Below are 25,724 nucleotides of genomic sequence, written 5' to 3'. Positions count from 1 at the left end.
AGAGAAGGGGTTAAATCTTCCCCTTTGGGGTTCGCCCCGCCCAGAGAGCATCACTGAGGCCCCGCCCGAGCATGCTGATTGGCCCGGGCCTTCCCCGTCCGGCCCGGGGATTGGCCCTCGGGGGCGCGCTCCAGACCTTGGCCCCGTCGCGGCCCCGCCTCCCGGCCGCTAGCGGCGTCTGGCCCCGCAGTTGGCGCCGCGGGCCCCTGGCTGCGCGCCCGCCATGGGGCTGTCGGAAGCGTCGGGGTGAGTGCCGGGCGCGGCCCTGCCCGGGTTCCTGGGCCCGCGAGGCCCCCGGCGGGGGCTCGCTCTGCAGGGGCGCCCAGGCCGGAGCAGCCGTTCGCGCCTGCCGCGCCCCGGCTCGCCCCCTGCCGAGGTGCCGCGGGCAGCTGCCCAGCGGCGGCGAGGGGCGGGCGGCGGGGGCGCGACCCCAGCCCCGGGCCTCGAGCCGCTCGAGCGCCGCGGGAGAGCTAGGCGGGGCGCGGGGCGGCGGGGCGCGGGGCGGACGAGCCGGCCGGGCGCGGGAGGTGCGCCGCAGGGTGCGTCGTGCCGGGGGGTCGCCGCGAGGGAGTCCGTGGGGGTCTTGAGTGCACCCCGCTGAACCACTGGCGGGGAGGGAGCGCTCTGGTCCCGGGCCACGCGCCCAGCCAGGGGGAGGGGCCGGGGGCCAGGCCCCGCCCTCCAGGCGCGGGTCCCGCCCCCGCGGGGATGCCCGAGTGACTCACGGAGGAGGGGCGAGGGGTTCAAAGATCCCCGGCACTGCGAGGCGAGTGTCTGAGGATCTTCTCTGCACCACTCACGCCCTCCTCCGGCCGGGACGCCCAGGGTAGAGGCCGTCCCAGGTGAGGCCCTGCGCCGTGGGGGGACCGACCCGTCCCCGTGGGTCCGAGCTGCCTGCAGATCAGGGCTTTCCTGAAGGTGGAAGCTTTCTCAGCAGGGGAGAGCTTTCCTCCGGGTAAGATGCCCCCTCTGAGATCTATTCCCAGGTGGGAGCTTCCCCCAGGTGACAGCTTAGGACTTTCCTGGCAGGTGGAAACTTTTCCAGCTGGTGAAAGCTTCTGGCCAGGTATAGCTAGCTCCCCCTCTATAGCTCCTATTTCCAGGTGAGGTCTGTTTCCAGGACAGCTCCCCCCCCCCAGGTGAGAGCCTCCCCCAGATAAGAACTCCCTCCCCACAGATCTGTGCCTGAGATCACCCCCTCTTCAGGTGAGAGCCTGTGGGCAGATCAGAGTTTCTCCCCAGGACAGAACTTACCTGGCTGGTGAAAACCTTCCTGTCAGGTGAGAGTGTCCCCCTAGGTGAGATTGTCCTGAGATCTGCTGCCAGGTAAGATCCTCTCCCACTTCAGGTGGGAACTTCCCTTTCCAGATGGAAGCCTCTCCCTCCAGGTGCAACCCCTTTCTCTCCAGATGAGAGCCATCCCCTGGCTTTCCCAGATTAGGCTGAATTTACCTACAACCTCAACCCTGAGGCTGGAGGCCCGGGGCGATCTTAGCCCCAATATTTTTCTTCCCTGAGAGGGGAGGGGCTCATTTGAAGAGGGGTGTGCCTGAAGAACTGGACTCCAGGTTTGCCGGATCCTTCCCTGTCCGTGCTCCCAGCCAGCCAGCACTGGGCTCATGGAGCAGCTGGAAAGGGACTCATCCTGAACAGAGATTGGCTGGGGGAGATCCAGGGGCCAGGGAAGGAGGCTGGAGAGGCAGTCAGCCGGGGACCTAGACTGATAGCAGACGCTCCAGGGTTGGAGGTGTGGACTGTGCTCATCCTGCTGTTTCTTGATGGGGGACTTTGGCCCAGGAAGAGGTTTCTATCAGCCCAAGTTCAGATACTACCCCTGCCTAGGCATGGGCTTGAGGCCAGCTGGAGGTTGGACCTACCTGGATCTTAGGGCCTAGGAACGTCAAGTGGGTGACTCTGGTCCAAGGTTGAGGTGTGGGGGAGGTTGGGCCAGGGGTGCCCTCACTGTGTCTCTGCTCTCGCCGCCACAGACCGAGGGACACACAGGTCCTGCTGGCCACGACGGACGCAATGGAGCCGAGGAGGAGAGACTACCATGTGGAGCGGCCACTGCTGAACCAGGAACAGCTGGAGGAGCTGGGGCGCTGGGGCCCAGCAACTAGGACCCACCAATGGCGAACCTGGTTGCAGTAAGGCTGAGAGTGGGGGGCTGGGGGACACTGTTAGGACTTAGATAGCCCCTGTCCTTGGTACTTACCCATGTGTCCCCAGCTGCTCCCGGGCCCGGGCCCGAGGCCTTCTGCTCCGACACCTCCCAGTCCTGGCCTGGCTTCCCCGGTATCCTGTGCGAGACTGGCTCCTGGGTGACCTGCTGTCTGGATTGAGTGTGGCCATTATGCAGCTACCACAGGGTGAGTCACGCCTGATCCGGAGGCTGTACCCTCAGCCTTTGGGTGGTGACCCTGGCCTTGAAACTTTACCCCCCTCCCCCCAAAAAAACCATGAAGCCATGACCCCTGACCCTGGAACTATGGCCCATGACCTGGGGCTGGAATCTCCTCATTCTCTCAAGGCTCAGCCTCCAAACCCATATTGCTACCTCTAGGCCTGGCCTACGCCCTCCTGGCTGGACTGCCCCCCGTCTTTGGCCTCTACAGCTCCTTCTACCCTGTCTTTATCTACTTCCTATTTGGCACTTCCCGGCACATCTCGGTGGGTGAGTGAAGCCAGGCTCAGCCTGGCAGGGGGATGCACACATCCCCCACGGAGGACAGGGTAAGGGAGGGCTGAGCAGGGCCCGGGAACTTAGGGAAGAGAGTGGCATTGGTGTGGGGCGGCTGGGAGACTCACCCAAGGCTCATTCCCAGGCAGGACTAGGCCTCTGAGCAAGGGGTGCAGACTCAGGTACCTAGAGGCCCTGGAGGATGTGGGTGGGTGACGCAACTTGAGGGGCCCAGAACTTGATATAGGCCTGATAGCTTGAGGCAGGCTGTGCCCCTTCCCCGTTCCATCTTTTACAAGGGGAGTTTCCCTGAGCCAATGGACACAGGTAGGGCAGGGGGATGATGTGGGGCCAACATTTGTAGCTGCCCCAGGAGCCCTAGAGCCCAGGGTTCCTACCTGACCATCTGCACTGCCTCCATTGCACAGCATAGTCTGGGGATATTTATCTAGAACTGATGTCTCCTGGCCTCTCCCTTAAGACTAGGCCTCCTAGGTAGGACAGTGTCCTCTCTCCTTCAGACATGCTGTGTCCCTTCAGGCACCTTTGCTGTCATGTCCGTGATGGTGGGCAGTGTGACAGAGTCCCTGGCTCCAGATGAAGACTTTATGCAGACCTTGAACTCCACAGTCGATGTGGCGGCCAGAGATACCGCCCGGGTGCAGCTGGCCTCCACACTTAGTGTCCTGGTGGGCCTCTTCCAGGTATGGGGAAGTCAGCAGTGTGTGCTCCCATTGCCCCCCCACTGCCAAACCCACTCCCACCCCCCGTCTGCCAGTTCCCCTCAGTGTCTGACCATCACTGTCTTCCTCCTCAGCCCATCCCCCTCTGATCCCTCCTGCCCTGGGCTCTGGTCCAGCCACCCCTGGGACCCCTGTCTCCCCTGACTGCCCCTGGCCAACCTACAGGTGGGGCTGGGCTTGGTCCACTTCGGCTTTGTGGTCACCTACCTGTCGGAGCCTCTGGTCCGCGGCTACACCACAGCGGCGTCTGTGCAAGTCTTCGTCTCGCAGCTCAAGTATGTGTTTGGCCTCCATCTGAGCAGCTTCTCTGGGCCACTGTCCCTCATCTATGTGAGTGAGTGAGGGTGGGAGAAGGGACTAGGGCGCTCCCCATGACCTTGAGTGCTGGCTCTGACCCCACCTCCCCTCAGACAGTGCTGGAGGTCTGCTGGAAGCTGCCCCAGAGCGTTGTTGGCGCCATGGTCACCGCACTCGTGGCAGGGGTGGCACTTGTGATGGTGAAGCTGTTGAGTGACAAACTGAAGCAACATCTGCCCCTGCCAATCCCTGGGGAGCTGCTCACGGTTCGGGTTGTAGGGGAGAAGGGAGAGGGGCAAGTGAGGCTCTATCCCTGTGGGCATCCCCCAGCTATTTAAAGACTAGCTGGAGGGGGCACTGGTGAGAGTGCCTAGGGATGGGGGGACCATGCAGAAAGCCCCCGGGTAGATACATTCCTACCTCTGACAGCATCTCCTCTTTCCCCAGCAGTGGCGTCTGTCTCTCACCCTATTGCTCACTTCTCCCCACCCCTCTGAAGGTTTTGCTTTAGACCTCCCTCTTCACCCCCAAAGTGGTTCCTCCATCTGCTCTGACAGTGGTGCCAGCCCTCCCTTCCCTGACTCTGCCTCTCCCCCCAGCTCATCGGGGCCACGGGTATCTCCTACGGCGTGGGCCTGAACCACAGATTTGGGGTGGATGTCGTGGGCAAGATCCCTGCAGGGTGAGCTCTGGCCCCTGGAGGTCAGGGAAGGTTGGGTGGCCAGGGCCAGCACCTTCCTTTGGCCTCACAGATGCTCCTCACAGGCTGGTGCCCCCAGTGGCCCCCAGCCCCCAGCTGTTCGCAAAGCTTGTGGGAAATGCCTTCGCCATCGCTGTGGTTGGGTTCGCCATCGCCATCTCACTGGGGAAGATCTTTGCCCTGAGGCATGGCTACCGGGTGGACAGCAACCAGGTCTGGGGGATGGGACGTGAGACATGTAGGGGCAACCTGGTGTACAAGAGACCCTAGGGCCTGGGGGGGGGCGGGTTCAGTATCAGGTGGGACACAGGGAGACAGCAAACAGATGTGCTGGGACCATGTGGGGACTGAGGGTGGAGAGCAGGACACTTGAGACAGCAGGCAAGTCTTTGGGGCTGATGAGTGGGGATGGAGGTTGGGGATGTGTAGTCCTAGACACAGTGGCACGGTGACCGGGCACTGCTAGTGCAGTCTCCTCATACCTGCTCTCCCCCCACCAGGAGCTGGTGGCCCTAGGCCTCTGTAACCTCATCGGGGGCATCTTCCAGTGCTTCCCGGTGAGCTGCTCCATGTCTCGGAGCCTGGTCCAGGAGAGCACTGGGGGCAACACCCAGGTGAGCTTCAGGTGTGGGCGGGGCTGGTGCGCAGCCTGTTTGACCTGGGTGATCCCGACCCCACCACCACCCCCACCCCGCTCACTCCTGTCCCACAGGTGGCTGGAGCCGTGTCCTCCCTCTTCATCCTCATTATCATCATCAAACTTGGGGAGCTCTTCCAAGACCTGCCCAAGGTCAGCCCCACCCCCACCCCCACTCCCACCCCACCCCCAGACAGGCTTGAGGGCCTTGGCCAGGCCAGGGACTCAGATCAGTCTGTCAGGTCACAGGTGAGGGCAGGGATATAAGGTCATGTCCTGTTTTTCAAGGTCGAGATCTTTAGGGTGAGATCTGGAGCCAAGGGTCAAGGGGTAGAGTCAGATCCAAGTTGTCAGGTTCTGGGGGCAGGTTTGGGGTTATGCCCAGGTGCTTAGGGTGAGTCTGGCTCATGCCTGAGTGTCAGCGTTGTCAGCATCTGGGCACCCCTCAGCAGCCCTGGTGACACTTCCCCCACCGCAGGCAGTCCTGGCAGCCATCATTATCGTGAACCTGAAGGGCATGTTGATGCAGTTCAAGGACATATGCTCCCTCTGGAAGGCAAATCGTGGGGATCTGGTGAGAGGCTTGGGAGCCCAGGGGTAGGATTGGGGGTGTTCAGCCCCAGTGGCCCTGCTCGACCCTGTTGACCACTGCCCTTCTGTTTTTAGCTCATCTGGTTGGTAACCTTTGTGGCCACCATCCTGCTGAACCTGGACTTGGGCCTGGCTGTTGCAATAGCCTTTTCCCTGCTGCTTGTGGTGGTCCGCACGCAGCTGTGAGTCTCCCCTCTTAGTCCCCCCATTCCAGCTGGTGAGGGATGAGGTATACACTGACTCCCCCCAGCTTTCCCACACCTTGGGATGACCCCAGGCTCCTAGTTCCTCCTTGTTCCCCCCCTTTCCTCATGCACCCCCCCATTCATGCGCAATCTCTCCACAGGCCCCGCTATTCTGTCCTGGGGCAGGTTCCAGACACAGATATTTATAGAGACGTGGCAGAGTACTCAGAGGTGAGCAGTGGGGGCTGAGCATGAGGGAGGCGTCAATGGGGTGGGGCAGAAGCACAATGGGCTTTTGTGAGTTCCTTCCACACCTGACAAGGACGCTTTCGTCTTTGGAATTTCAAGGGAGAATTTGGATCTATGACCCCAAGTCAGAGTATGAGGGGTGAGGAAGGGCCAGAGGACTAGTGGACAGAACTGGACCTGGGGGCCTGAGGAGGGGTCTCTTGGAGCCAGCAGTACAAGCCCCATCCTGCAGAACAGTCCTGGGTCAGGACTGTGCAAGGGGCAGGATCCTGGGGCACCAGGATGTCAGAGAGGCTGGTTTTTGATCTGATGGAGTCACTATATCTATCGTTCATTGAGCTGAGAAGCCCCACACCAAGTGCTGGGAACAGAGATGGGGGTTCTGGAATGAAACAAGCCCATTGCCCCGACACCGAGCCTTAAAGGCTGATCACAGCATGATCAGGCAGAGTGAAGGGAAGACGGGGGCCAGGCAGCTCAGCTGGGTGGAAAGGGAGGTACGGAGGTGGGTGCACATTACGTAGGCCTGAATGCCAGCAGAGACCTGGGCTGTGCCCTGAGAGGGGTGAGCACTGGGAGGGCTTGGTTGGGATGGCAGCTGAGGAGGGTCTCTGTCTGCACACAGCATGTAGAGACCAGACCACAGGGCCAGGCTCAGAGGTCTGAGCCACTGACACCAGCCTGCCGAGTGGCAGGAGGGCAGGAGAGATGGGAGGAGGGGTGCAGGGTACCCTGGAGCAAGCCTAGTGGGCGGCTGAGGGCCTGGGCAGAGGGTGGGAGCAGGACAAGGAGTCGGGATGACATGGGCCACAGGCTGGACGCCTGCGGCTGGGGAGCAGAGGGTTGGGGTGGCAGGCACGGGGGCGCACAGGGGAGCAAAGGCAGGAGGACAAGATGCAGCCAGGAGAGAGAAGGCTCAGCCACCCGCCCCGTGACCCACCCCAGGCCAGGGAGGTCCCAGGCGTGAAGGTCTTCCGCTCCTCAGCCACCGTGTACTTCGCCAATGCCGACCTCTACAGTGACGCGCTGAAGCAGAGGGTGAGGCCTGGGGTCCCTGGGGGTGTGGGAGGGTCCCTCGCAGCCCAGGTGCCCACCTCCCCTTCCCTGTCCTTTGCCTGTAGTGTGGCGTGGACATCGACAAGCTCATCTCCCGGAAGAAGAAGCTGCTCAAGAAGCAGGAGCTGAAGCTGAAGCGGCTGCAGAAGGAGAAGCTCCAGAAACAGGCAGGGGCCCCTCCGAGCCGGGCCTCCCGCCCCCTGCCCGCAGCTGGCTCCCAGCCCCCTGGCTCCTGGCTTCTCACCCTCCTTTGTCCCTGGCCCTTGTTCCCTGCTGTGGCGCTTTGTTTTACTCCCACCTCCGGAGCCACCGCCAGCATGAACCGTCACTGTCCCCCCTGTATGGCTGCTCCCAGAGCCGCTCAAAACTCCATAGCCTTCAGCCTGGCTCGGGTCCCAGGCTTTGGTTCCTGGGCCGCCTACCTGCCCAGAGCCAGGGGGCAACACCAGGCCTGCCTGGCACAGCTGCTGTGTGGCAGCTGGGACAACTCTTTTCTGTCCCCCCTCCTCCCTGGCCTAGGCTGCTGCTTCCAATGGCACTTCCGTTGCCATCGATGTCAATGCCAGTGACGGAGACATCAAGAGCAACAACATGGAGGGCTCCAAGGCCGAGGTGAGGCTGGAGGTGGGACAGGGGCCAGCCGTGAGCTGCAGAGGTGGGGGTGCCCGACATGTCCGGGGAGGAAAGCCACGGACCTGCCGCTGTGGGCTCAGGTGCCGCGTCAGTGGCAGGGGGAATGGGATGATGGAGGGATCGCTGGTGATACGCCGCGGAATTCTGCTTGTGGATCCCTGTCCGTGATCCGAGGCCTCGATGAAGACCATGAATTGTTAGAGTCCACAAGACCCCACAATCTGTGCTCATGGGTAGAAGGGAAGGGGTTGGGGATGTGGGGGGAAATGCAAGATCAAAGGGGACACCAAGCTCCATTAGAGACCCAGGCAGGGTGCTGAGGTGTCTGCATGCGCACGGGTGTGCGTGGGTGTTTTCTGGCCTGTCCCTCGGCCCTCTGCCCACTCCACCCTGGCTGACAGGATGGGGCAATGGTCTCCCAGCACCCTCCCTTCTTAAGTGTCCCAGTTAAGCCTGGGCCCAGGGGTAACAGAGCAGTAAATGCACATCTGTGTGTGCTCTCTGAGTCTGGGTGTCCTCTCCTGTGTTTCTCCAAATGTCCTTCCTGTCAGCATACAGGAGGCTCCCCATATCCATGTCCTCATGTGTCCCCTGCATGCCTCATATATGTGGGTGTATACACGCTCATGCCACATCTGCCCGTGTGTCCCTGTGTGTCTGTGCATCCCCTGCTTTCACCCTCCAACCTTGGGCAGCCCCTGCAGTGTGCCTTGTCCCCATAAGGTAATAAGCACGGAGAAAGAACCAGAGGACACAGAAGCCAGTGGTCAAGAAGATGCCAAGGCCTCGGCGTGCACACTGAAGGCCCTGGGCCTGCCCCAGCCCGACTTCCACAGCCTTGTCCTGGACCTGGGCACCCTCTCCTTCGTGGACACTGTGTGCCTCAAGAGCCTGAAGAATGTAAGGGAGGCACCCTTAGAAAGGAGCTGGGGGAGGGCAAGCCTCCAGCCTCTACCCGACCCGTAACCAGCTCTAAGAGCCCTCTGAACCTTCTGACCCCCAAATCCACTGAACTTCCCCTTTAAACCTCCTGCCCCAGCCTGCCTGAGTCTCCCCGCAAAGCCCCTGGGCCTCCCTCTGAATCTGGCCCCTTTTCCTGCTGCAGATTTTCCGGGACTTTCGGGAGATCGAGGTGGAGGTGTACCTGGCTGCCTGCCACAGTAAGTGGGGTGGGGACTGTGAGAGTGGTTTGGGGGAAGAGGGTGGGGCTCTTCTGGCCAAGGAGTCTGTCAGGAAAAAGTCTATCAGGTCAGATGTCTCCTGGGAGGCAGGGATCAAGGGTCAAAGTGACTGCGGGTTTAGCTGTAGCCTCAGGGGTGGAAGTTGGGATGACATGGGTCAGAGCATTCTGCCGATGACTGGGGCCAGGGTTCCTGGTGATTCTTTGAGTCAGGAGAGACCCACTCCTTGCCCACAGCTCCCGTGGTCGCCCAGATGGAGGCCGGGCACTTCTTTGATGCTTCCATCACTAAGCAGCATCTCTTTGCCTCTGTCCACGATGCTGTCATCTTTGCCCTCCAGCACCCAAGGTCCAACCAAGTCAACCCTGTTTGGGTGAGATGACCCCTGGTCCGCTGAGCTCTTCTTGTTTATTGACTGCTTGTCCCCACCCTGATCCCAGTTCCAAGAAATCCCCACCCTTTCTGGATGCCTCTGACCCCAGTGGACCCACTGCCTTCCCTTCCTGTCTTGAGATGAAGCGGCTCCTGGGGTAGAGGGTGGGTAAGTGCCCTTTGTAACTGATGGGAACCTCTCCTCGTCTGCCCACGCAGGTTACCAAACTCTGATCATGCTGCCGCCCTGCCTGAGACTGCCTACCTCTGAGTGTGACGGAGCACCTGTGAGAACCCCCCACTCCTGCACTGCCTCCAGATGTCACCCGGGAGTCCCCTCCATACACACACACACAGACAACTCAGGGATGGAGGTCCTGGGACTCCAACACAGTGCTCTAGGCCTGGGCTCAGGCACTGGCCAGGCCAGGGGTGGTGGGGCATGTGTGTTTGCAACTTCAGGAATAAAGACTCATTTCCCTACACCAGGCTCTGCTGTGGCTTGGTAGGGTCAGGGGTCCATAGCCCTGGCTTCTAACCCTTATTCCCCAAAGTGGGAACTGGAGGTAAAGTTGGAGGCAAAGCTTGGGGAAGGCAGGGTCAGGCAGGGAGGGGATACAGCAGACAGGAGAGCTGGGGGGGGCCAGGCCTGGGTAGGAGCACCCAGGTGGGGGCACCCAGGTTCAAGTTTCTTCCCAGCCACGCTCGGCCCTGGGCGCCTAGGTCTCCGTTGTAAAGTAGTGGGAATCAGAGCTGCTTCTCAGGAATGATCTGTTCTCAGGGACACCTGATAGGGGGCAGGGCAGGGCAGGTGCCACTGGGCAGCCCCTGGAAGGTGCATCGTGAACACCGGAGCAACCACCTGAGGGAGCGCAGGTGTGCACAGGTGCTGCTGGTCAGCATTTAGAAGTAAGAACGCACCTGACTGATTTACTTGGGAAAATGCCTCTTTGTATTATTAGGTCACCTGGGCTTTGCAGGTCACCCAGCCAAGAAGCGTGTGCTGATCTTTGCCATAAAAAGCCAACATTTGGGCACGTGGCCCAGCAGGCAGCAGCAGCCTTTCTGCCAGCTGGTACTCTGAGTGACTGGGGAGGTGGGAGGCCCTAGAATCTTCCTGGGCCTCGGTGTGTCCTCATCAGTAGAGCAGAAATGGTAGTAGTAGCCGCCTCCTGGGTTACTCAATGAGTGTTCATGAGGAAATGCCACAGGATGCTTGCAATGGTGTGGGGCAGTGGACAGAGGTCACCCACTGGCCCAGTCACAGAGTCACCTTGACCAGCTCTGTTCCAGCTTTGCATATGTCAGCGCCACTCCCAGAACCGCAGCCCAGGAAGTCGGGGTTTTTTGTCTCCCCCGTCACCCTGCGTCCTGGCACCAGGAGCAGTGCCTGGCGCGTGGCAGCGCTCGGTAAATATTGGTTGAGTGAAGCTTATGGGCGCTGTGAAAGGCAGACTTCAAACAAGAAGTTGCAGCTGCTTAGAAATGCGAAGAAAAGAAACAGGGTCACTCGGGGGAGAAGGAACTGTGCTGCCCAGGAGGTCATGGGAGGGAAAGATCAGGGAGCAGGTTACACTTGGACTGAGACTCCAGCTGTGAGGAGTGCCCTTCTAGGAGGAAAGGACAGTGTTCCTGGGAACTGCAGGCGTGTTCCTGGGAACTGCAGGCGTGTTTGGGGGGGGGCGGGGCAGGAGGGGAGGCCAAAGCAGCCAGGCCTCACAGGCCAGGGAGAGCCTCAGGCTTTCCTCTGAGAGGGAGGGGCCCGTGTTTTTTGAGCGCTCACTCGAAAGTGGGCCCCAAGCGTGCCACTCCATCTTCTTGGGCCTGGAACTGCACCCACCCCCAGCCCCCCGGAACCCGCTGCCTCTCTACCAGGCCTGCCGCTGGGGGAGGGGTGCTTGCCTGTTGCCAGGCGCCCAGGTTCCGCTGGCATTTGCTGTAGCCATGCTGTGGGCACCACCCTTCCTGCTCTTGCTGCTCCTGCTGGAGATGTCAGCTCCCGCCCATGCCTGGTCTCGGCCCCTGTGGTACCAGGTGGGGCTGGACTTGCAGCCCTGGGGGTGCCAGCCAGACAGCCTGGAGAGTTGCGGGGTCAGCCTGGGCTGTTCCGGCCACTGGATGGGGGGGACGAACCCCATCTACCCTGTGGCGGGGGTCATGCTCACCAGTGCCATGATGCTGATGATGGGCCGCATGATGCTGCAGCGGTGGGGCTCACAGGCCATCAAGAGTGAGGTGAGCACAGGCCGCTCTGTCCCCACAGCTCCTTCCTCCACCTACACCAGTGAGCTCGTACCCTCCAACCACCCCACCCCACAGCCCACCCATCCTACCCACATCTGTGGGCTCCTGCTGCCCCCCCCCCACTCACACCCGGCACTCCCTACATCCCTACGTCCACCCCCAGTGGCCCCTGACCCTACCCCATGGCCGGTACCCTGCCTCCTGTCTCCCTCTAATGCCTATTCCTCACCCCGCCCTAGCGGCCCCACGACCACTCCAGCCTCCCCGCTTCCCAGGCCCTTCCCCCAGCTCACTGCTGCCCCTCATCACACTTCCGTCCGCCCCTCCGCTCTCACTCCTGCCTCTTGGTCCTATCCTCAGCCTCCGCAGGTGACCACTCACACCTCGGGACCCTATAAACGGCGGACCCCAATCTCAGACCACGCCATACTGCTCACCGTCCTGCACATGCTGGATGCCCTCCTGGCCCAAATCCAGGGCCATCTGCAGCATCTAGCCTGTCAGAAGCCAAGGCAAATAAAGGGGACTCCCGCCCAGAGTGGGTGACCCAGCATATGCCTTCTCTTTGCCTGGTGGCCAACTGGGGTGGGGATGGCCTGAGGCTCTGGGTCAGGCTTGGGACTGTGTGTCTGTTCTCCCAGGCCGGCTTGGACCCTGTACCCCCTTCCTACTCATAGAACCAGCAGAGCTGTTGAGGCCTCAGTGCCCAGGATGGGTGGGCAGGCGGGGCCCAGGCGGCTCACACTGCTCCATTGCCCACTTCCAACTGACTCCTCCTTCCTAAGGACTTCACCCAGAAATGCAACTGCTATTCTGGAGCTCCTCAGGGGGCCCCCCAGTGGGGTACGAGAAGATGTGACCATCATGAGGTCAGACTTGGGTGGTCCAGGGAGGGATGCCCAGAGGTGACGAGCCAGGGCTCCTGGATGAGCTTCAGGGCCTGAGTTGGGGGTGGGAGGTGGAGAGTGAGCCCTGGCTGCCTCCACCTTTGGTGTCTCGGCATGTGCTCTGGGGCCTGCGTGGTCCTTGCTTCAAGGCCCCCATAAGTGGAGTGAGGGCTGAACCTCCCCAAAGGGACCCTCACCCCCTTCATCCCTCCCTTCTGCCCTAGGCAACCCAGGTTCAGTGGGTACTGAACTTGTGCATTTTTAGGATCTCTGTTTTAGAAAAAATATATAACATGAATTCAAAACTAGAAACAAGTGAATTAAAATAGTGAGAAAGGAAAACATGACAAATTACAAATGTTAAAATACTGGCAAATACTACAATGCAAAATCCAGAACAACATTTTGCGGTGTCTCCCCGACACATTTCTGTGATACTTTTTCCCTACATTTTCTGTCTGCTCCCTCTGGTGGCTTCTACATAGAATAAGGATTTTGTGATTTGGGGGGAAAATATTTTCCATACAGAGAATAGAAAGATAATTCAGTCTTCCTTCTAACATGGTTGATTGAGATTTGTGTTTTAATTATTGATAGCTTAGAAAGCTTATTTCTCTCCTAACTTGTTATTGACAGTGTCACATAAATGGCCTGGGTTGTTTTCAAATTTGCGAAACTTGCAGCAACTTTCTTTCATAATAGATGCTGTATGATTTGGAAGAATTTTCCACAGATGAGCTTCTGGCTCCACACATTTCAAACCTTGTTTTCCCTCCATAGCCCACAGTTTTTCTAGCCCTGGGCACTGGGGGCAGGTTCTACATCCATAGGACCTTGCACTTCTGTCCTGACCAGCAGGAGGTCCCTAGAGGCCATTCCTACAGGACAGGAACTAATGATACACAGCTAATCATGAGCTAATGATACACAGGAGTGGAGCAAACCACATAAATATGTCCCTCTAAACCCAGACCAAGTGTCCTATGGTGGATGTGCTGCCCATGTCCCCCTTCAAGGAAGGCCTGCTGCTGCCAGCCTCTAAGAAGGAAGCAGCCAATGGGTCTGCCTCAGCTGCCAAGAGCCTCATCACAGCTGGTTTGCTCCCTCCCTCAATGCCCAACTTAAAGGGTTCCCCCCTTGCCCTAGCTGGTTTGGCTCAGTGGTTAGAGCATTGGCCCGGAGACTGAAGGGTCCCAGGTTCAATTCCAGCCAAGGGCACATACCTCTGTTGCAGGCTCGATCTCTGGCCCCGGTAGGGGCGAGTGCGGGAGGCAACCAATCAATGTGTCTCTCTCACATCGATGTTTCTCTCCCCCGCCCCCTCCACTCTCTGAAAAAGCAATGGAAAAAATATCCTTGGGTGAGGATTTAAAAATAAAATAAGGACTCCCCCCAAAACATCCTGATCTCCCTCTTAGAGTGTTTCCCAGAATCCCAAAAAACATCACAGCCTCTCCTGTGTGACCTACATAAGGGGAAGTGGGATGGAGGGCAGTCCGAGTGGCAAAGACAGAGTTCCTAAATGGATGCAGTTGGACTATTTTAATTCTGTAAGTTTTCCAAAAATTCTTGGACACACTACTGGGGGCTCCTCACAAGGCCAGGGAGTAAGTAAAGGGCATTGAAGGTTGAGCTTCATCAGCCTTTTCTTAGGCTCACTTCTATATTCTACAAGGTTTAATGAGCACCTACTGTTTGCTCGCCCTATTGTGGATACCAGGATCTGCTGATGTGCAGAGCACTATTGGCTCCCCCCTCGCCCACTCACAAATGGGGAGGGTGGTGATGGTGGTGAAACAGACTCAATAAGGCAATTACTCTGCAGAGGTGTGCTGGCCCAGTGGGGGTGGGGCAGGGGTGGGCTGATTGCTGGGACCTGAAGGATGAATGGCCTGACGAGAGGAAAGGGAGAGTGTTCTAGTCAGAAGGATAAGCACATACAAGGGCTTGGTGGGGGAAGGGAACCTGACCTGTTCCAGGAACTATAAGGTGGTCAGGACTTCAGGAGAAAGAATAAGCTCTGGAGAGCAGGAGGGAGCAGCCTGGGGAGGGGCAGGAGTTGATATCTCCTAGGGAGGGGTTGGCAGGCAGAATAATGGCCCCTCAATATATCAGTGGAGTCGGAGAGTACGTTACAGTATTTGGCAAAAAGTACTTTGCAGGTGGGCCCAGCAGGCATGGCTCAGCAGTTGAGCGTTGACCTATGATCCAGGAGATCGAGCTTCAATTCCAGGTCAGGGCACATGCCTGGGTTGCAACTCGATCCCCAGTGGGGGGTGTAGGAGGCAGCCAATCAATGACTTCTCATCATTGATGTTTCTATCTCTCTTTCTCCCTCTCCCTTTCTCTCTCTGAAATCAATAAATATATATTTTTAAAAAAAGAAAAAGAAAACTGGAACCTCAGTCCTACAATCAGTGGAATCTGAATTCTGTCAACAACCTGAATGACCAAAGACTCTTCTCTAGAGCTTCCAGAGAGGAAGACAGCCCTGCTGATGCCTTGATTTTAGCCCAGTGAGATCCATGTTGGACTTTGGGCCTATTGAACTGTGAGATAAAAAAAATCTGTGTGATTCTAAGCCATTAAATCTGTGACAATTTGTTGTAGCAGCAATAGAAAACACACGGATGTTAGTATCAAGAGTGAAGTGCTGCTACAACAAGTTTTAAACATGTGGAAATAGCTTTGGAATTGAGCAGCGAGCAAAGCCTGGAAGAATGTCAAGGAGCATCACAGAAAAAGAATTGCCTTTGTGGGGTTCAAATGAACCACCCCAAGATGTGCCTCGGGTGTATTAGCTCAGAACATTGTCCCTTTCTGTCTCTGAACCTCTTGGGCACGAGGGGTCTCTGACTCTGCCGTGTTTCTGGGGTTCCTCGGCAGCGGGAGTGGGACTTGGTTTTCTCTGGTTAACCTGCCTCCTGTGGATTCGACTATTCCACCAGCCCAAGCACCAGAGGGAAAGGAGAGCTCTTCCCCTCCCACACCTTCACCCAACTGCTGGCAGGAACCTGGACTCCAAGACGCTGCCAGCCGCCCTGGCCAGTGTGGCTCAGCTACTTGGAGCATCATCTGGGAGGCCGAAAGGTCCCAGGTTCGATTCACCATCAGGGCACATACCCAGGCTGCAGGGACGCATGCGTGAGGCAACCGATTGATGCCTCCTTTCCTTCCCTTTCCCCTTTCCTTTCCCCTTCCCTTTCCCCTTTCCCCTTTCCCCTTCCCTTTCCTTCCTTTTCCCCTTCCCTTCCCTTCCCTTTACCCTTCCCTTCCCTTTTCTTTCCTTTCCCCTTCCCTTCCCTTCCCTTTACCCTTCCCTTCCCTTTTCTTTCCTTTCCCCTTTCCTTCCCTTCCCTTTACCCTTCCGTTCCCTTCCCTTCCCTTTCCTTTCCCCTTCCCTTCCCTTCCCTTTACCCTTCCCTTCCCTTTTCTTTCCTTTCCCCTTTCCTTTCCTTCCCTTTACCCTTCCCTTCCCTTCCCTTCCCTTCCCTTCCCTTCCCCCTTTCCTTCCTTTCCCTTTACCCTTCCTTTCCCTTCCCTTCCCTTTCCCCTTCCCTTCCCTTTTCTTTCCTTTCCCCTTCCCTTCCCTTCCCTTCCCTTCCCTTCCCTTCCCTTCCCTTCCCTTCCCTTCCCTTCCCTTCCCTTCCCTTCCCTTCCCTTCCCTTCCCTTCCCTTCCCTTCCCTTCCCTTCCCTTCCCTTCCCTTCCCTTCCCTTCCCTTCCCTTCCCTTCCCTTCCCTTCCCTTCCCTTCCCTTCCCTTCCCCTTTCCTCCCTCCCTCCCCCTCTCTGCCTCTCTCCCTTCCTCTCTCTAAAATCAATGAAAAACATATCCTTGGGTGAAGATTTAAAAATAAAAAATGCTGCCAGTTACCCTGAAACTAATATAAAATAATATTGAATGTCAACTGTAATTGAAAAATAAAGTAAAAGAAGGAGAAGACGAATGCTGCTGCCCCCGAGGGCGCGTCAGGGCCCGAGGCCGCCAGAGGGCGCTGCTTGGGTGGCTCGAGCTGCTCCGCTTTCCGAACCAGGACCCCTTTTCACAAATCCGTCTCAACTGCCCCTTTGTTCTTAGCAATACATGGTCAGCTTCCTTCCACATCAACCGCATTTTTCATTCTCACTTCATTCTTTCAAAGAGAAAGCAAACCTTGACTTTGAGCAACTGCCTCTTAGTCCCAGGAGTCCACGCTGGTGCTTTAGCCCGCTCCGAGCACGCAGTGGGTTAGGGGCGCCCGCGGGTCGTGAGAGACACCCGCGCTCTGCCTCCCACGGGTGAAAGGGGGAGAGGGACTGGACCGCCGCCGCCCCGCGCGGACGGACAGACGGGCGAACTGACGCGGGCATGTGCCTGCGGACCCGCGGACGGCGCCGGCGAACCGCCGCGAGTGAATATCTCCGGCTTCCGCCAGGGGGCGGCCGAGCTCCAAGGCTGCGATACTGCGCCTGCGCCTCGGGCGCCGGCGCGTCCGCTCTACGCATGCGTGGCGCGGTCCCGGGCCGACTGGACTAGAAGATGGCGGCTTCCGCGGTTTGCCGGGTGGCCGGCGCTGGGGCGCGAGTGTGGCTGCGCCCCCGCCGCGCGGTGAGATGGCAGCGGGAGCGCAGGGTTATGGGACGCGGGGCTTCGGGACGCGGGCCGGGATCGGGCTGCTAGCGGCGGCGGGTCGAGGTTGGGGAGGTCGCGGGGTCAGGGCCGTGGGAAGGTCACGGGCCGGGGCGGGGATGGCAGTCTCGCGGCCGGCCTGGGGGCGGGCTGGGGCTTCCCTTGCGGGCCTGTGAGCTGAGGAGCGATACCCCAGAGCAGTCCTCAGTCCCTGTCGCCCGGTTACAGCAGCCGGCCCTGCTGAAGTCGCCTGCCTTGCGGGGCACCGCCACCTTCGCCCAGGCCCTCCAGAGCTTGCCAGAGACGCAGGTTAGCCAGCTGGACAACGGGCTGCGGGTGGCCTCGGAGCAGTCCTCCCAGCCCACCTGCACGGTGAGTGGGGGCCGCTGGCGAGCGGGCGCCTTCCTGTCGCTGGGGAGTCTTACGAGGTCGGGGCGTGTCACCTTGGGCTCCAGGCCGCTGGGGTTTGGGTCACCGCTGGATTGACCCTCCTGCACCAATCCCGACTCCAGCCCCACCTTGACTTCTGGGGAGGGTGCGTCCTCACTAGTCACCGTTCATTTCGCGTATTATGCCGGCCAACCTGGAGGCCAGGCTTTTTCCAGCTTTTCCCTAAGCAGCCCATTGGAGAGAAGCGATTCTGCCTCAATTTTACAATGAGGAAAATGGGATTCAGAGACATTAGGTGTGACTGACATCCCCACAGCCCAAAGTCATGATCTCCTAGCTAGACCAGGAATGCATTGTGGAGGAAATGCATTTGGAGATGCTAGTGAAATGGGTGATTTCCCAAAAAAATGCAAATCCTCAAATTTGACTCAAGGATAGAAATCTTGACCTGACATAGGAATAGGTGAGAAGATTCTCAAGAACTAATCCTTCCTCTTTCTCCCCACCCCAAACTCCAGCTTTTATTGGCAAAGTCCCTCAGTTTTTCCGGAACAAATAATGCCCTGTGTGATATTGGTACAAAACATAACAAAGGGTGAGGGGCATCTTCCTTATTACATGGCACCTGTATAGGCCAACCCAAAGCCTGATGAGAAAGCTTGGTAAATGCTGTATTTCATGGACGTGAAGATGCTCTAGATTGTGAGGAGCACCAGAGAAAGGATGCTGTGGGTTATAATCAAAGGATACCAGGGATTGTAAAATGCATCTTTCTTTCCAAGATGTTAAGTGTGAAATGTTCATGTAAGAATTTATGATATATGGTTGTACATCAACATCTCTTAGGAAAGTAGATGTGAAAATTCAAATCAACTTTGAACATACAGTAAATTAAAAGACTAAATCTATGTGACTATATGCCTGGTGTTGTTTCACTGTATACCAGGAAGCTACTAAGAAAATTATAAGGTTCTCTCATTGGGTTTCAAAGTCTGATTTAAAAATTTTAAGTGTGAATGAAAACTCTTTCTTTAATATAGAACATTCAGTGTCTAAACCAGTAGCCTCTCTCTCCTTAGTGGTGGAAGGGTAGAATCACCAGAACAAGGCAGAGTATAATTTTTAGAAAGGACAAAATAAGTTGTTTGCAAATGATGTGTTGCTTGCCTAGAAGAAACAACTGAAAATCAAGACTGAATTTAAGAATTTCATGTAGCGAAGACACCAGGTGAACATACCCAGTTAGAAACTTCTGTGGGATTCCTTGATAACTAGTCAGGAAGTACCCTAGGAAGGAGAATGATGCAGAGCGACTGGTGGTTCAGCTCTTGGTGCTCTCTGCACCTCCAGGCACAGTGGTCCTGCTTGGAGACAGCTGTTCCCCATCCTGGGACTGTGAGCCTCACCTTTAGCCTGTGTGGGTAGGGGTCCTGGGCTTTTGCTAGTCACCCAGGGTGGGGTGTAAGTGGGGGCTGGAGTGGTTGGTTTGTTACTTCTTATCCAGGTTGGGGTGTGGATTGACGTTGGCAGCCGGTACGAGAACGAGAAGAACAATGGGGCAGGCTACTTTGTGGAGCATCTGGCTTTCAAGGTGAGGCTCCTAAATTCCTGCCTCTCCCCTGGGCTCCTGCCTCTCCTCTGGGCTCCTGCCTCTCCCTGGGGCTTAGGGATTCATGTTGTCCCTCCTGAGGGTGCAGGTCAGAAAAGTCAGCCTCTTCAATTAGGGGCTTCAGCTGGGGGGCAATCTCTGGCTGGCCTTTCTGGAAAGAGCTACATAGGCTTAGCCTCTCCAGAGTGAGTGCCTATGGTGAACCCCTGCAGAAGGCCCCCAGAGTCAGAGAACCCTAGGGAGCCCCAGAAGCCCCCCTCTTCAACAGAGAAGCCAGGCTTGTGTTGTGTGCATATACTGAAGTGGAATTATGGAACATGCAGTGCTCTGCTCTGATGGACTCCCTGGGCATCTCTTGTTCATAGAAGTGACTGCTGAGCTTTCTTGAGGGAGGGGACAGTCACCACTGTAGCTCCTCAGCCAGCCCATGCTGGCACAGAGTAGAGACTTAAGTTTTTCAAATGAACGCAAATATGAAGAAGGAGATATGGGACAGGCAGGGGTGAGTAGCAGGAATGGGCAGCCTAGCCAGCTACAGCATCACGGATGTGTGTGTAGATCTTTTTTCTTTTTAAAAAAAATTTTTTTTTTCTTGATTTGAGAGAGATAGATCGATTTGTCATTCTCCTTTTTTAGGCATTCATTGGTTAATTCATTTTTTAAAAAAATATGTTTTTATTATTATTACTGATTTCAGAGAGGAAGGAAGAGGGAGAGAGAGATAGAAACATCAGTGATGAGAGAGAATCATTGATCGGCTGCCTCCTGCATGCCTCTTACTGGGGATCGAGCCTGCAACCCAGGCATGTACCCTGACCGAGAATCCAACCCAGTTCTGGTTCAAGGGTTGATGCTCAACCGCTGAGCCACACTGGCTGGGCTTGATTCATTTTTTTTTTAATCTTTACCTGAGGACATGTTTTTATTGACTTCAGAGAGAGAGAAACATGCATGTGAGAGACAAATGACAATCAGTTGCCTCCCATGTGTGCCCTGACCGGGCTTTGAACCCACAACCTTTTGGTGTACTGGAGGACACTCCAACCAGCTAAGCCACTAGGCCAAAACCATTGGTTGATTCCTGTATGTGCCCTGACCGGGGATCGAACCTGCAACCTTGGTGTATCGGACAAAGCTCTAACCAACTGAGCTACCAGGCCAGGGCTGCGTAGATCGTACACACGCACGACAGAGGCCACTGCGCTTTAGCCACTGCACACAGTCTCATGAATGGTGTGGGGGGAGAGTAGGTAGTGCTAGCATTACCTGACTACAGGTGTGAGCTTACCCGAGCATGACTCTCAGGAGGAGGGGTAGTGTTGGTAAGGTCAGACTGTTAGGAGAGCTCTGGATTTCAGGTAACACGTGCCTTGGCCGTGCTCTTCTTTCCTGGCCCCTGGCTGCCTGCCTTCTGTAGCCCCGTGATGCTGTGGCCTCAGTCACCTCAGAGCCTGCTTAGTGCTTAGCGCAGATTCTGGGCCCTGCATCCCCATACTCTTCGCTGAAGACCACTGGTTCTGTTGAGACTTTAGCCTGTGAGGATGGGGGTCCTGGGCTCTCAAGTGGTCCCTGATTGGTGCTGTTGATGTCTGGTTCCAGGGAACAAAGAACCGGCCTGGCAGTGCCTTAGAGAAGGAGGTGGAGAGCATGGGGGCCCATCTTAATGCCTACAGCACCCGGGAGCACACAGCTTACTACATCAAGGCTTTGTCCAAGGACCTGCCAAAAGGTAACACCTTGGGGGGATGGCAGGGATGGAGCTAGCACTCCAGGGGTGCAAAGGACTGGTACCCACAAGCCCCTTGCCTGGCCGAAGAGTGAAGTTACCCTTAGAGCATGGCCTTGCAGCTGGGCAACCAAGGGTGCCAGGCCTGGGGGTTTTGTGCTGTTACTGCTCTCCAGTGGCTCACCTGGTACCCAAACCTATCCTTGCATCCAGCTGTGGAGCTCCTGGCGGACATTGTGCAGAATTGCAGCCTGGAAGACTCACAGATTGAGAAGGAGCGGGACGTGATCCTGCGGGAGCTGCAAGAGAATGACGCGTCTCTACGGGATGTGGTCTTTGATTACCTGCACGCCACTGCTTTCCAGGGCACACCTCTAGCCCAGTCTGTGGAGGGACCCAGCGAGAATGTCAGGTGAGAGTTGGCTGGGTCTGGTGGAATTTGGTACCTCATTCTGGCCTGGCTAGGCCACGTCCACACGAGTTTGATTTTAGTTGGCTGCCTGCCTGTGCTATTTATTTTCTTAATTCACACAACTGGTAGTGTTTTCTGTGTTGTAATGTGGTCCCTGTGAATCTTTTCTAATTCCTGTGTGGTCTTTGTTTGAATCCGGGGCTTTATTTCAGGATATTTCCACGCCTGTCCTGTCAACTTGAGGGAGGGAGGGTTTGGTATCCCATCTGTGTGGCTTCTTGTCATCTGGTGGGATGAGCTCTGATGCTGCCCTGCGAGAGCCCACGGTGTCAGCTCACACCCTCCTCACAGAGGCCCATGAGCCTGTCCTGAGGTCAGATGTGAGTTGGGGCCAGGCAAGAGCTGCCCTCTGGGCACTGGAGGGGTGGGCGACAGAGATGGGGAGGAGATCGCGCAGCGTGCTGAGGCTTGTTCTCTAGAGAGGCCATGTCTCTCCTTGTCTGTCACCCTGGTTTGAGGGAGGTGTTGATCCACTGGCTGTGTCTTGCAGGAAGCTATCTCGTGCAGATCTGACTGAGTACCTCAGCCAGCATTACAAGGCCCCTCGCATGGTGCTAGCTGCTGCTGGAGGTGAGTGATGGGCTCGTTGACACCTTGTGGCAATGGGTGGGCAGGCCTGGCCTCAGTTATCAGGGCACAGGTCTCCTGGTTCTGACTATAGATCTTCCACTCCTGGGGACCCTGTTCCCACCCTGTCCTTGAGGGGAGTGGCCTCTGTCCCATGTCCCTGGGGTGGAGTAGAATTTTACCCTGCTGCCACCACTGGGACTGGCCACACAGGATGCAGTTCCTCTCTTTAGCATAGGCCTCTGGCCTTTCTCAGCCCCACCTGGTCTTAGGAGACCCAGTCTGAAGGCTGGTGGGAGATGCAAGCCTTCAGCCTTGTTCTTCACGGCCTTGCCAGTGGGCACACCAGACTTAGGATGTGAGGATGTGTATCTGGTGACAGACTGGGAAGAACCTTGAAAGGAAGGCACAGAGTGATTGGGTTTAATGGGGACTCCAAGTTGGAGGTTAGGGGGCTGCTTTTGAAGCATGTGTCATTTGAACAGAGGCCTAAAGAATGGTGGGAGTTGGGTGGGAGCAGAGCACTGGTGCAGAGGGAAGGTCAGTGTCATGCGTGTTTTAAGACTTGTCCTGCAGCTACATGGGGGCCAAGACAGAGGCCAGCAGATCAAGGAGGGGATGTTTCAGGTACCTGCTAGGAGTTGGCAGGAGCAAGGGCAAGAAGTAGATGGACTCAAGATGGTTGTGTGAATGGAAACCGGATGGAGGCCTGGACTTGGGGGGAGGGAGTGGGAGCAGGAGCAGGATGCTTCCCCAGCTTATGGTCTTGGCAACTGGGTAAATGAAAGAGACTGATAGGAAGAGCATGATTGGTGGCTTTGGGGTCAGTGGACCTGGGAACCAAGAGTACTTGTTGCTACTAGCATGTCAGACTTTGTTGAATCTGAGCTCAGGGAAGGAAAGAATAAAAGGCAGAGGCACCTGGAAGCTGTAATCTAGGGAAGGCTGCTGACTGCCCAGCGCCCAGCAGTCAAGGTGTTAGGGCAGCAGAGGTCTCTTACTGAGGCGAGGAGGTAAGGCCCAGCAGGGTCCTGAGGACATGAGTTTGTAATGTTACTGGTAAGTGTTCCCAGCCCTCAGGGGAACACAGAGCTGGTCACAGCCCTGCAGTAATGCCTCTGTGCTTTCTCACTTGCACCCCTCATGGGCAGCAGCGAGGATCTGCTTGAGAAGGGCTAGAGGGGCAAGGCAGGGCAGGCGGCCTTGTGCCCGGGGAGCCCCAGTTTTGTCCTTGGTGCAAGGGAGAATGCACCACATAGGAACCGTTTTCAGGACAGCATGCTGCTCCCTGCCTTTGGCTGTGACCGGTGCTATTTGATCCCGAGGTGCCTGCCCTGCCCTGAGGCAGAGCCTGTTCACGGAGGGCCTTCTGCCCTCACCCTGTCCTCGTCACGTTTCACTGTCTCCCACCAAGACAAGATGGGTCTTTTGTTTTGTGCATTCCCCCTGCCCTGTGCCTCGTAACCTGGCTGACCTGTCACACCACTGTCTGTCTCGGCAGGGGTGGAGCACCGACAGCTGGTTGACCTCGCACAGAAGCACTTCAGCAGCATCTCTGGGACGTACACAGAGGATGCTGTGCCCACTCTCGCTCCGTGCCGCTTCACTGGCAGCCAGGTAGGCTGCCTAGGGCACAGGAGTGATGCTCTCAGCCGGGGCCTCTGGGAGGACCCTCGTGTACATGGTTATCTTCTCAACTCCAGAGATGCCTTGGCAGATGGGCAGGGGTCCTGTGGCTGCTGCCTCAAATGCACATGTGTTCACACACAAACACTTCACCACACCTGGCACCTTTTCTGGTCACCTGGGTAGCCTGGCTGCCTCTCAGTGTTGCCTTGTACTGTTTCAGATAAGCCACCGAGATGATGCCCTGCCTTTGGCCCATGTGGCCATTGCAGTAGAGGGGCCTGGCTGGGCCAACCCGGACAACGTGGCCCTCCAAGTGGCGAGTGCCATGATCGGTCACTATGACTGCACTTATGGCGGTGGCATGGTGAGTCCCAGGGTTGGGCAAGGGACCTTGCCTGCTGAGAAGAGGGTTCTGTGCGCACTTGTACTGTTGGGTGCAGGGTGTGGGTCCCCGTCCAAAGGGTGGGTGCTGACCACCTTTGCTCCCAATAGAATCTATCCAGCCCACTGGCTTCAGTTGCCGTAGCCAACAAGCTATGCCACAGTTTCCAGAGCTTCAACATCTGCTATGCAGAGACGGGTTTGCTGGGCGCACACTTCGTCTGCGACCGCATGAGCATCGATGACATGGTATTTTTCCTGCAAGGCCAGTGGTGAGTGCCAGCCAGGTAGTGCTGGGTGGGATGGGGGCCTTTGAACAGGAGAGTGGGAGGCTAAGAGGCAGCACCGTCTCACAGTGAATCTCTCCCCTGCCTTAGGATGCGCCTGTGCACCAGTGCCACGGAGAGTGACGTGCGCCGGGGCAAAAACCTCCTCCGAAATGCCCTCGTGTCTCATCTAGATGGTGAGTCCCTCAGCCTTTTGGGCAGGGGTGGAGGGCATCCTGGCAGTGACAGCCCCAGTGTGGCCACTATTCCTAACCAAGATTGGAAGGGAAACCTTGAAGGTTACATCGTACCCCACTATCCCAGCCACAGGGGCTTGGAGCTTCAGAGATGGTGGATGGGCCTAGGCCACAGCCTGTTACTACAGTGACAGGTGGTTGTAGAAGTGAGGGTTGTGATCTGGGGTCAGACCAAGGTTTAGGTGTCAGCTGGAGTTTGGGTGTGTGCCCCATGGCCCAGAATGGACTGGGTGGACCTGAAAGCCTTCCCTCTCTGCCCTTGCAGGCACCACTCCTGTGTGTGAGGACATTGGACGTAGTCTCCTGACCTATGGCCGCCGCATCCCCCTGGCCGAGTGGGAAAGCCGGATTGCGGTAACAGGCCCTGGGTTGGGTTCTGCAGTTTGACCTGGCTGACTTTTAGGGGCCAGGCAGCTGAGGCCTGACAGTGCAGGCCCCCTGGTGTCCCAGGCAGCGTCACCGCAGGGCTGGCATGTTTGGAGGGGAGGGGAGGGCAGGCAGAGATGTTGGCTGTGGGGCTGGATGAGCCCTGCTGCCTGTTCCCTTTTGGGCTGGGGGGCAGCCCTGTGGTCCATGTGGAAGCTCTTCCTTGGCTGGAGAGGTGGATAATCCTGACTGGCTGAGGTGGTCCCCAGATGCCTGTCAGTCAGTGTGCCGGCTTCTTCACCCTGCAGGAGGTGGATTCCCATGTAGTGCGTGAAGTCTGCTCCAAGTACTTCTATGACCAGTGTCCAGCAGTGGCTGGAATAGGTAAGTGACCTGGAAGGCCTGCTCTTTGTCTTTGGGCCGTTCTTTTGGCCTCCCCCACCCCCAGCCTACACTGGGAGCAGCCAGTTGAGGCCCCTGAGAGGCTCTGCCCATAGTCTGGCTGCCAGGGAGTTCTTGCTCAGAAACCTGTCCCAGCAGCTCCCTGACTCCCTGCCAAGGTGCCTCCATCAGTACCCGACACCCACCAGGTAACGGACACCTCCGTGTGTGGGGTGGGGCTCCGGAGGGCCAGAGCATGAAGGGACAGGCTCAGCACCCCTGGAGGAATGTTCTTTTCCCTCTTTCCACTCAAAGCCTGTCTTGTGCTGCTCTGGGCAGCTCTGAATGGGTGCGGCAAAGGGCCAGGTGTCCCTGTACCAGCCAGATACCCCACCCTGACGCCCCACCCTATCCCTTACAGGCCCCATTGAGCAGCTCCCCGACTACAACCGGATCCGTAGCGGCATGTTCTGGCTGCGCTTCTAGGCAGGAAGCATGTGTAGGCAAGAGGGCGGGACCAGGGTTCATGGTCCCCCCCACCACAAACATGCCATCTCAGCTCTTCAGACCTGTGCTGGCGCTACAGAGTACCACTAATAAAGTCCTGTGTTGGGAA

The 25,724-nt window shown here is 57.3% G+C and overlaps 3 protein-coding genes across 7 annotated transcripts; all 3 read left to right on the top strand.

The window, feature by feature from the left end:
* Positions 1–145: 145 nt before the first annotated feature.
* Positions 146–9,809, top strand: SLC26A6 (solute carrier family 26 member 6). Of its 4 annotated transcripts, none has more exons than XM_081160273.1 (22): positions 169–246; positions 1,178–1,280; positions 1,989–2,147; positions 2,230–2,369; positions 2,564–2,674; positions 3,221–3,384; positions 3,589–3,753; positions 3,834–3,986; positions 4,320–4,402; positions 4,486–4,633; positions 4,921–5,034; positions 5,133–5,210; positions 5,536–5,631; positions 5,724–5,830; positions 5,995–6,064; positions 7,028–7,120; positions 7,204–7,305; positions 7,658–7,750; positions 8,495–8,671; positions 8,877–8,931; positions 9,189–9,325; positions 9,544–9,809. In XM_081160273.1, the coding sequence occupies exons 3-22, from the start codon at positions 2,029–2,031 to the stop codon at positions 9,556–9,558; spliced, it is 2,220 nt and encodes a 739-aa protein (XP_081016399.1). In that variant the 5' UTR covers positions 169–246; positions 1,178–1,280; positions 1,989–2,028; the 3' UTR covers positions 9,559–9,809. The 4 variants fall into 4 exon arrangements, with proteins under 4 accessions (XP_081016397.1, XP_081016399.1, XP_081016400.1 ...); XM_081160274.1 differs by lacking the exon at positions 1,178–1,280 and adding an exon at positions 826–842; XM_081160272.1 differs by having other exon boundaries at positions 196–246; positions 1,178–1,206.
* A 1,459-nt stretch (positions 9,810–11,268) lies between these two features.
* Positions 11,269–12,114, top strand: TMEM89 (transmembrane protein 89; the record flags this gene model as incomplete). Its single annotated transcript, XM_081160186.1, has 2 exons — positions 11,269–11,559; positions 11,929–12,114. The coding sequence occupies 2 exons, from the start codon at positions 11,269–11,271 to the stop codon at positions 12,112–12,114; spliced, it is 477 nt and encodes a 158-aa protein (XP_081016312.1).
* A 4,765-nt stretch (positions 12,115–16,879) lies between these two features.
* UQCRC1 (ubiquinol-cytochrome c reductase core protein 1) lies at positions 16,880–25,724 on the top strand. Of its 2 annotated transcripts, none has more exons than XM_081159569.1 (13): positions 16,880–17,043; positions 17,293–17,436; positions 18,959–19,045; positions 20,663–20,792; positions 21,003–21,201; positions 21,752–21,831; positions 23,330–23,445; positions 23,678–23,821; positions 23,950–24,110; positions 24,216–24,301; positions 24,627–24,715; positions 25,036–25,111; positions 25,530–25,724. In XM_081159569.1, the coding sequence occupies exons 1-13, from the start codon at positions 16,975–16,977 to the stop codon at positions 25,592–25,594; spliced, it is 1,446 nt and encodes a 481-aa protein (XP_081015695.1). In that variant the 5' UTR covers positions 16,880–16,974; the 3' UTR covers positions 25,595–25,724. The 2 variants fall into 2 exon arrangements, with proteins under 2 accessions (XP_081015695.1, XP_081015696.1); XM_081159570.1 differs by having other exon boundaries at positions 16,934–17,043; positions 17,296–17,436.

The sequence above is a fragment of the Miniopterus schreibersii genome (genome assembly GCF_964146895.1).
Source record: "Miniopterus schreibersii genome assembly, chromosome: 15".
NCBI lineage: Eukaryota > Metazoa > Chordata > Mammalia > Chiroptera > Miniopteridae > Miniopterus > Miniopterus schreibersii.
Note: the sequence above shows the minus strand (reverse complement) of the source record. Positions and strands in the feature narration are given on the sequence as shown.